The following is a 9941-nucleotide window of genomic DNA, read 5'->3' as shown; positions in this document are numbered from 1 at the left end:
GAAAGCTCGGGCAGTAGAACTTGTGAGACGTCATATCTTGTCAAATTTATATTTTTGTATAAAAAAGTCATTATTGTTTAATTTTTTTTTGTTAGTTTTAGGGGTTTTTGTCGATGAAGTTTCTAGGGGTGAAAAAGTGAAAGAAAAGCTTTGGACGGGTACAATATATTTTGGAGGTTCTTTTTTTTTTTATCAATTTTCCCTGAAAAACCTCAGGAAACCGCTCGTACGGATGAGAGGGGTGAGAGAAAGAGACCGAAGAGAGAGAAAGAGGAGATGAGACGAGGAAAGAGAAAGAAGTGAGAATGGGACCAAAGAGAGGGAAAGACCGAAGAGCGAGAGAGAAGGTAGAGGAGAGAGAAAGTGAGTGAAGAAAGAAAAGTTGGATGGACGGATCCTGCGCATTGAATGGAACGGAACATTTGCACGGTTATTTTGTCTCCTCGCTTTATCAAAGCTGCTGAACCCACTATAAATATATCTGCGCAGCCTTTTCCGCTTTCTCTTTCTCTCTCTCTCTCTCTCACTGTGATCCAAACCTTGGGTTCTATTTTCCTCTCTCTCTTAACCATGCCAACTTAGGGCTTCTTTTCTCTCTCATCACAACCCATATCTAACTAGGGTTACACTCTCTTACTGCTCTTCAATTCTAGCGTTTGATTCCAGTCTGGCTACTTCCATTCTCTTACTACCGTTCATTTTAGGGTTCCATTCGTTGCTGATCGCATAACAAAAGTAGGTTTTGATTTCCTTCTAATCACAGTCGGTTCAGTTCTAGGGTTTCAGCTACAATGGCGACTGATACTCTGCAACTCGCTTTTCAGGACCTTGACAAGCAGAGAACCCTAATTACAAACTGTACTCTTCTATGGAAGGACCTTTCTCACCATTTCTCATCGTTAGAGCAACACTTACAGGAGAAATCACAAACCCTAGATACCAAGTCCCAAACACTAGACCAGCAAACCCAGAAAACCCTAGAAATCCTGGAGCAGCGAGAGCAATCCATTAATTACCTTGAAGAGTCAGCCGTTACCAAGCTTCAGCAACAGAAGGAGGCGGCGCTTTTGGCTGCCGAGAAAGTTGCAGAGGAAGGAAACCCCAATTCGAACTCCGATTCAAATGACAGAGCAATCGAGTCGAAGCTGAGGGGCTTTTGCCAGAAAATGGATTCAAAGGGATTATGGGATTTTATTGTTGGAAAGAAGAAGGATATAGAACTGGTTCGAACCCATTTGTCAAATGCTTTACTCGACTGCATCGATCCATCTACTCTGGTTTTGCGAGCAATTGAAGGGGTGTTTCCAGTTGATCGAAGGCCTTCAGATAGAGAGCATGATCAACGATGGGCATGTATTCTCTTACTAGAATTACTTGTGCCTATTTTAGCAGATCCAATTGTAGGGCCAACCAGGCCAGTTGTGACCCCAAAGGTTAGGGACAAGGCAAAGGGGATGGCTAAAGAGTGGAAGGAGAAGTTAGATTCAAATGGAGGGGTTGATAATGTCAAGTCACCTGAGGTTCACACTTTCCTGCAACACTTGGTTACATTTGGGATCACTTCAGGGTTTGATAGTGGGTTTCTCAGGGATTTATTAGTGGCTTTTGCGTGGAGGAAGCAGATGCCAAAGCTTGCGGTTTTGCTGGGGTTGAAGGACAGGATGCCTGGTAAGTGGGTTTTCTTTTTCTATTCTTTATTTATTTTTTTCCGACAATAATATTAGCATTCATAGATTAAACATGCACAAATTTGGTAACTAGCGTTTTTATCTTTTATGGCACTAGTTGGAACCTTGGAAGATTTTTGGAACTTAGGGAAAAATATAAAGATTCCGGAGAAACAGTTAATGATGGTCCATGGTATGCAACTTTGGATTTGGGTTTGTTCTGATTTCATTAGGCAGATAAAATCATAGTCTTCATTTGGTTCTTGTAATTTCAGCCGAATTTTGGCTGCTCTGCAGGGAGAAATAACTGACAAGAAAAAGGAATTACCACGTTTTGAAATTCCTCTCAGAGTTTGGTGGTACGCAGCCAGTATTTTGTATGGTCATTTGTCTGCCAATTCTCATAAATTTGGACTGAAATTTGAGTGAATTGTGCAGAATTCCGCTAAATTGTGGGTCATATTTGAAAAATGCTAGATTTTGGCTGAACTTGGGGCTTCTAATGGGAGTTGAGGAAGTTTCATATATTTATTATTTTTGTGGCGCAATTAGTAGAGTCTCAGGTGTTGCACCCATTTTAGGAATGTTTGTCGTCGAGATTTAGTAACATGTCATTGGCAACAAGATTACATGATTTTAAATGAACTAAAAATCCTGGTTTGACTTAACCCTGCCAAAAGGAAGTAAAGAATTACTTGAATGTGTCCAAAGTTTGTTACTTTCACACAATTCCTCAATCCCCAGCAACGTACTCCTGATGACTTCTGATGTGTGATGTGTTAGAACTTCAAAAATATTTTTTTTTTTTGAAAGTTAGGAACTTCAAAATAATTTAATTGTGCCCCTTGCAACTTTGCAATGCTAGTTCTTTCTCGTCTCTATTTTACATCATATGTTGTTATGGTAATATAACACAAAGGAGTGGACTTGTTTATTTATATAGTTTTATATCGTTGTGCATGGGCTGACTCGTTTTTGGAAGCATCCTAGAAATATAAGACAAGTTCTGAACTTGCTATTGTGGATTTCCTAGTTCATATAATTTTTCAAATCAATTATTGACTGTGCAAAATATATAAAGAATGTTGTGTGGTTGTGGAACATTATGTGAAAAAGTTAAAAGGATTACAATGGAATGTAAAGCTGGGTATTCAAGAACAACGATGATGATAATGAGCAGGTGTTAAAGAATTGTTGTTAAGTTCAAAGTAATGTTTGAAATGCCATCATCATCATCATCATTGGAGCCTTTTCCCAACTAATTGGGGTCGGCTGCACGAATTTTGGTCTGTCATTCTAGTCTTTCAAGTGCCATACCCTCAGCGAGGCCATAAGTCTGATATCTCTTTTCACTACTTCTAATCATGTCCTTTTGGACCTACCTTTTGCCGTTTCTTAGTCGTCCGCTTGAATTAATTCGCACTTCCTAACAGGTGTTGTATTGGGTTTGCACTGCACATTGCCAACCCACCTGACTCTACTTTCTTTCATCTTATCGCCTAGTTGTGCCACACCTTAGTTCTTCTGAATGTATTCATTTTGAATTCTATCACTTCCTGTCTTGCCACTCATCCATCTCAACATCCTCATCTCTGCTACACTCATCCTATGGATATTGTGCTTCTTGACCGCCAAACATTCTGGCCCATAAAAGCAAAGCTGGTCGCATTTCTGTCCTATATAACTTTCCTTTCAGCTTCATTGGTATGTGATGATCACATAAAACTCCCGTTGCACATGTTTAAAATGTATGAGGGGGCAAAAGAAGCTTTGGTGCTAGCATAAGAAATATGGATAGTAATTGTTCCATTCATTTAGGTAAATACATCATATGAATTACTTCTGTTAATTATTAGGACATTGTGCTTTAATCTATTGCTTCATAATCATAGCAAAATGAATTGTTATGTTCACCTAGGATTTGGGCATGGACTTGATTTATTAGGGTGTTGACTATTGCAATGCTATACATTCCTACTACTGCTGTGCTACCAAAGATGTCAAAATAAAATATAAAAGATTTGGAATATCTTAATCGTTTTGATGAGAACACTCTAGGACATTAAAAAGGGTACTTATAATCTCGGGACAACTATGGTCATATCAGTGATGCATGAAACTTGGAGAGGTGACTATGTATCTTCTAGATTCCTCCTGTACCTCTTATATGCATTGTGGTACCTCTCTCTTCATTATGCAGAAGTGTAGACATATGTTCCACGGGACTGTCCCCCTTTCAATTATTGGCTCAGATGATCCTTCACTCAAGTTCCAAAAATGCATGTGTGACCCATAGACCTCCAAAAAGGTCTGGGATTGTATTCCATTCCATATCTTCCTTGTGTGCTCAGAGTGTATAAAGAGATGGTCTGGGATGTTATTCCATTCCCTATTGATGGGATGAGGATCTCTTCTTGCCTAGTCAGAAGACCGTCTTACTCATGGACATTATCATTCATGAGATCTCCAAAAGCACTGCCACTACAAATTGTAGCACCAACCCCCATGCCCCCGTGCTTTCCCTGCCTTTCTCTCACACCAAAAGTTAAACCCAAGCATGCAATCACAAGGTTCTGTTATTGAATATTCCTGTGATTATGACACAAAAAGTAAACTGACGAGTATATTTGCCCCGCCAAATATCTTTCATGAGTCCATGAAGCCAGCCTACTGCATTACAAACTTTGAACATAGTTCCTTTGTTGAACTCAAGCTCCAGAGGCTCTGCACAACCTGCTCAATGTTCTCAACTTTCAACCTAAGATAAACTGTATATGATTTTCCCTTATGGCCTTCTTCCAAATCCTCTGATACTTCTCACAGTCTATCCAATCAATCATGGTGAAGCTCTGTATTCCACGGTCTCTTACTTCTTGGCCTCGTATAGGTTCTCCTATTCGACTTAATGGATACAGATGAACCCTAATTGCGACCCTCCCAGAAGAACTGTCTTTGTTATCATTCGTGTTTTTTCCACGTTTTTTTTCCATGTATGTTTTTTATGCAAGATATTGAAATGTTGATATAAAGGGCAACATAATGTATTTCAGGGTAGCCTCAATATGAGTTATTTCTTCCCCTAGAGCTTGAAATGTTGAAATATTAACTCCAGTAGAATGTTTGTCAGGGTATCCTTATCAGGAGTAATATTTTCCCTAAAAGTTCTCAAAATGTTGTTCCGTTACTGGTAACTGATGATACCGAGGGAGGCCTATGTGATTGTTGGGCAGAGAACCTACCTTTTGTTGGGTGAGTCAACTAGATGATCAAGGACATTGTATGGCTGTGATTTTCTAATTTTGCAAAAAAAGAAAAAAGATACTTATCAATTATCTGTTATTTAGCTAGCTAAGAACAGATTTGAGCTACCGATAAAGAAAAGAATGAAAGAACAGTAAAAGATCAGATTTGAGCCATGTGTTCTTGGACAAGATTTTGCTCTAGCTTGATCCATTGTTTATCCCTTTTGCTTGTAGATATCATTGAAGAGTTGGTTAACAAGGGAAAGCAGGTCGATGCTGTGCACTTTATTGTGGAGTCCGGACTTATTGAGAAATACCCCCCTGTACCCTTGCTTGAGGCATACTTGAGGAACTCTAGGGAAGTTGTTGCTTCGATTCTTAAGGATGGAAATAACTCCACCCGCGCTATGGTTTGTCTCGTCTATTTATATGTTGTTCTTACTTACTCCTTTCATTTAGTTCTAGTTCTTGTTTCTAGCCTTGCTGAGAAGAATGATCCCTGGAAATGATGAATTTAGGTTTTGCCATCCAGAAATGAAAATTGTTTGTGAAATTCAAAATATAAATGAAGTGAGAATTGTTTGTGTAGTTTCCCAACTAGAATTGTTTCTCTTATTGCATTAGCATGACTAATGGAAAAAGGAAAGTATGCTATGGTCCAAGTGATATGGAAAACTCCACTCCGTTGGGAATCTATAGAGAAAAAAGGGGGAAAAGCTTACTCCTTTCAGGTTCAAGAGAAATTATACACGGTGATGGGGAGAGAATGAAATACACCATTGAGCTCATGCCCTGTTATCATGGGTTTAACTTCCTTGACATCACATAACCATGCATCATTTCTTCAAATGATCATGAACCCAATGGGCTATGGTTTTCCTTCTCTTTGGACAAAAGTGTACTTCCCTTAAAAGAGATATGATATTGTTAATCATTTTGGAAAATGAGTAAATGTCCTTTCTTGAATACATAATTGACATGTTTCAACTAAGGAAACAAATATGTATTCCTTAAGGTGTAGAAAAAACATTTTTCAACACCCAAAGTTCCGCACAAAGTTGGTCTAAATACCAAAACTTCAATTTTGGCAGCATGAAGCCGGTATCAAGGAGCATGCAGCCCTCCGAGCCGTTATCAAGTGTGTCGAAGAGCACAAGCTTGAGAGCAACCTACCCCTCGAGCCCCTCCAAAAGAGGCTTGCTCAAATCGACAAATTGAAAGCCGAGCGCAAAAAGGCAGCTGCATCTTCTCAACAACAAAACAAGAGAGGGAGAGTGGGCAATGGAGCTGCTCTCCCTCCAGCTAAGGCTGGAAGGCTTGCTAACTCCCATTTTCCAGCAAGACGTGTCTTTGTTCGTTCTCCTAATTCTGGCCAAAGTCCCCAATTTCCAGCACCCCCACCACCATATAACTATGGCCAAGCTTATATGGGAGGAAATAGGAGCCCAACTTCTCTTGTTGATGCTTATGGGTACCCCCCGGAAAATGCAGCTCCACTTGCTGGAGGTTCTTATGGCCTGCCTGAAAACTATGGAGGCTATGCGAACTATGGCATGTATCAGGCCTCATATTTCCGGTAAGTGGGTCGGGTTGTGAAGCCAGCTTCATCATCTTCCATTGCATTTTCTTTAGAGAGAGGAACATGGAACTAAAAGAAAAGGTAAGAGAGTTTCTACTGAAGCTGACCTTGGTTTACGACTGTTTCTTTAGGTAGGGGCTGATGAGATTTGACAATGTGGTTTGTGGTTGTGATAATGTAGAGAGAGTGCCTGTATAGTTTGTGTGTAGTTTCTTTCCAGCATATCATGGTGAGAGAGGCTAATGAGACACCTTTGGTTAAGTTATTGCACTCTAATTTAATCTCTTAGGTTTATGTATGTATGGATTGACATGTTGATAATGGTGTATTGTGCTATGAATGAACAACTAATATATACTATCTCTTTGGTTTTTGGTGTTTGGCTCAGATTTATTTATGAATTGTCGTTTTGAGTATTCGAAATTTTCCAAAACAAAAATTCCAAGTGCATGTAGGAAATTCTTACCCTTTCCATGGAACAAGTTTGGTGGAGATTTATTTTTAGGGTTTATCTAAGCAGCCTCTTGAAATCTTTAGTTATTAAGTCGGTTGGGGCCTAGTTTGTGGGTACATATAAAAATAGAGAGAGAAAGAGAGAGGGTTTGCTCGTCTGGGTTCTTACATACATGGGTGTGGGAGGGTATCATGCGATCGTAATGATCATTCATGCGGGCTGGACTACATCACTATATATGCGGTCGAAAAAGTATAAAACATCCATCTTTAATAATAATTGTTTCATGCGGGATGGACTGTATGATTATATATACGGTCGAAAAAGTGTAAAGCATCCATCTTAAAGATGGATGCAAGTAGGTGTTCCATCTAAAAACAATACAAACTGACGGTACAAATGTTTTTTTACTAGAAATTTTATTTCGAGTTTTTAAAATTTATTTATTTTTCATATTCATGATCTCCAGGTTAAAGATTACATGAATTTAAAAGTTAAGTCAAAAAATCCATCTCAAAAATAGATTTATTAATAGGCCCGTATTTTTACATACGTAGGCTTGGCCGTATAGAAACCTGGTCCTTAAAAATATATGGCGATTAAAATATGTTTTTATTTTATCTCTATTGGTGTGCAGTTTGTATAGAGCCTAGGCCCTAAACGATCAAACTAGAACCTACCTTCAAATAGTATCGAGACATGTGGTTTCAATATTGAAAACCACTGTGATAGTCTTAAAATATATTTTCAAATTTAATTATAAAGTTTAAAGCTTTAAAAACAATGTAGATGTATTAATAGGCCCGTATTTCTACGTATGCAGGTTTGGCCGCATAGAAACGGTTCCTTAAAAATATATGGCGATTAAAAAATATTTTTATTTAATCTTTATTGGGGTGCAGTTTGTATAGAGCTTAGGCCCTAAACAATCAAATTAGAGCCTACCTTCAAATAGTGTCGAGAAATGTGATTTCAATACTGAAAATGCCTTAAAATATATTTTCAAATTTATTTATAAAGTTTAAAGCTTAAAAAACAATATCGATCAACAGATCTATGAAAATCTTGAAAATTGACGGTCCAAAAACACGTTACAAAATATACTATTTACAAAACTTGAAATCTATTTTTTTCTCATGTCCATGCATCTTAATGTCAAGAAGATCAATTTGAGGATATTTGGGCATCAAAACAACCTCTTCTAATAAAATTTTTGGGGTAGGTTCTCATTTAATTGTTTAGAGCCTCGGCTCTATATAAACTTTTCGCATATATATATATATATATATATATATATATATGGGATAAAGCTCAATTTTGAATATTAAAAATAAATAAAATTTGTAAAACTACTCCTTATTCTAGAGTGTGGTTTCTATAAGGTTGCAACCTTAAACAATCCAATTAACGCGTACCTCCAAACTTTATCATAACATGTAATTTTGGTGTAAAAAATTATTAGGATTATCTCAAAATCTATTTTCATATCTAATTGTAAATTTTTAAACTCCAAAAATGGTTAAAATCAAGTAGATCTATAAACATATGGAAATCTTGAAAATGAACGATCTAGATAATGTGTTGCAAGATGCACTATTTATGGGACTGAAAATCTGTTTTTTTTTTTTCATATTCATACATCTCGATGTCGAGATGATAAATAAAAGGGTTTTTCAATATTAAAACAACATTTTCCGATGGATTTTTTAGGTGCATCTTTAATTCTAAATTTTAAGGTTGCAACCTTATATAAACTTTTTCTTTTAAAAAACTCTCATTAGGTAATCTATGAGGGCATGTTTGGATTACAATCGATTGAGATGATAAAAGGTGTTTCAATATTAAAATAACTTTTTCTGATGGATACATTTTGAGATTGCAACTCTATATAAACTTTTTTCTTTAAAAAACTTTCGTTATGATAATTTATGAGGGCATGGTTGGATGACAATGGATGGTATTTGGAATAGACTATCTTGTTTAAAATTGATATAATATTGTTTGTTAAATATTTAGTACCTAGCTTGTGTTATGGATAGTATTATTTAATTATTAAAATTTTTTTACGTTTTTAAGGTATTTTTAGTAGAAAAATTTGACATTCTACAAATTACTTTGAATAAAGTATCATAAAGATAAACTCAAATAATAAAATTACGGCTCATACCAAACAACAAATAATTCATTATCAAGAATAATTTACATTATATGATAACGAGTACATCAAAATAGACCCTAAAACTTAAGGTCCAACAAATTCCCCAAGTAAGGGTTTGATCATTGGAGTAAATGTACATTTACTCCACTGGAGCACACAAATTTTGGAGAGGCTAAAGCCATTTTGTTGGTTGGTTATCAATTTTCAGAGTCTCATGAGTTTCTCCGTTACTGTTGGCCTCCTGTATAATGTGGGATGGCATGTGTTATGTTGTGTCGCGCTGATATCGGGCTGGATTCTCTTTTAAGTAACCCCGCCCTAATACGGTTTTTTAATTGAAATACCTAATTTATAATGGAAAGAGTTTATATACTATTGAAGTAATGCGCAATTCAAAAATCCTCTAGAAGAGTATTTTGGCATTAGAAAATTCTCAAATTGATTATCTCGACCTCAAGATTTATGTATATGAAAGGAGAAAAAAAAGTTCTAAAAATAATGCATTTTGTAATGAATTATCTGGATTGTTTATTTCTAAGATTTTCAAATGTTTATTGAGTCGTTTGATTTGTATCATATTTTGAATTTGAAATTCCATTACTATAAATGAAAATAGGTTTTTAAATTGTTATAACGTTGTTAAAAACGTAGCTATATATCCAAGGAAAATGTAAAGGTGTGTTTTATTTCATTATCGTCAAAGTTTTTTTTTCTAATTAATTGAGATTGGCTACACAAATTATGATTTATTATTCTGTTCTATTAATGGTCATACTTTCAGTGAGGCCTTAAATCTCTTTGTCATTTCTCACTAGTTATAATCATGTCCTTATGAGACTAT

General features: G+C 36.4%; 1 protein-coding gene across 1 annotated transcript; it reads left to right on the top strand.

Annotated features, from left to right (window-relative positions):
* The first annotated feature begins 406 nt into the window (after nucleotides 1-406).
* Nucleotides 407-6868, top strand: LOC18421414 (FRIGIDA-like protein 4a). Its single transcript, XM_006826212.4, has 3 exons — nucleotides 407-1668; nucleotides 5144-5319; nucleotides 6001-6868. The coding sequence occupies exons 1-3, from the start codon at nucleotides 792-794 to the stop codon at nucleotides 6487-6489; spliced, it is 1542 nt and encodes a 513-aa protein (XP_006826275.1). The 5' UTR covers nucleotides 407-791; the 3' UTR covers nucleotides 6490-6868.
* Nucleotides 6869-9941: the final 3073 nt, after the last annotated feature.

This window comes from Amborella trichopoda, chromosome 3 (genome assembly GCF_054954075.1).
Source record: "Amborella trichopoda isolate Santa Cruz 75 chromosome 3, AtrichopodaSantaCruz75HAP2 v2.0, whole genome shotgun sequence".
Lineage (NCBI taxonomy): Eukaryota > Viridiplantae > Streptophyta > Magnoliopsida > Amborellales > Amborellaceae > Amborella > Amborella trichopoda.
The sequence above is the reverse complement of the archived record's forward strand: the minus strand, read 5'-3'. Positions and strand labels throughout refer to the sequence as shown.

Coding starts and splice junctions, on each gene's coding strand:
- LOC18421414 (XM_006826212.4), top strand. CDS start 792: ATGGCGACTGATACTCTGCAACTCGCTTTTCAGGACCTTGACAAGCAG. Junction 1,669..5,143: donor GTTGAAGGACAGGATGCCTG/GTAAGTGGGTTT, acceptor TTTTGCTTGTAG/ATATCATTGAAGAGTTGGTT. Junction 5,320..6,000: donor ATAACTCCACCCGCGCTATG/GTTTGTCTCGTC, acceptor CAATTTTGGCAG/CATGAAGCCGGTATCAAGGA.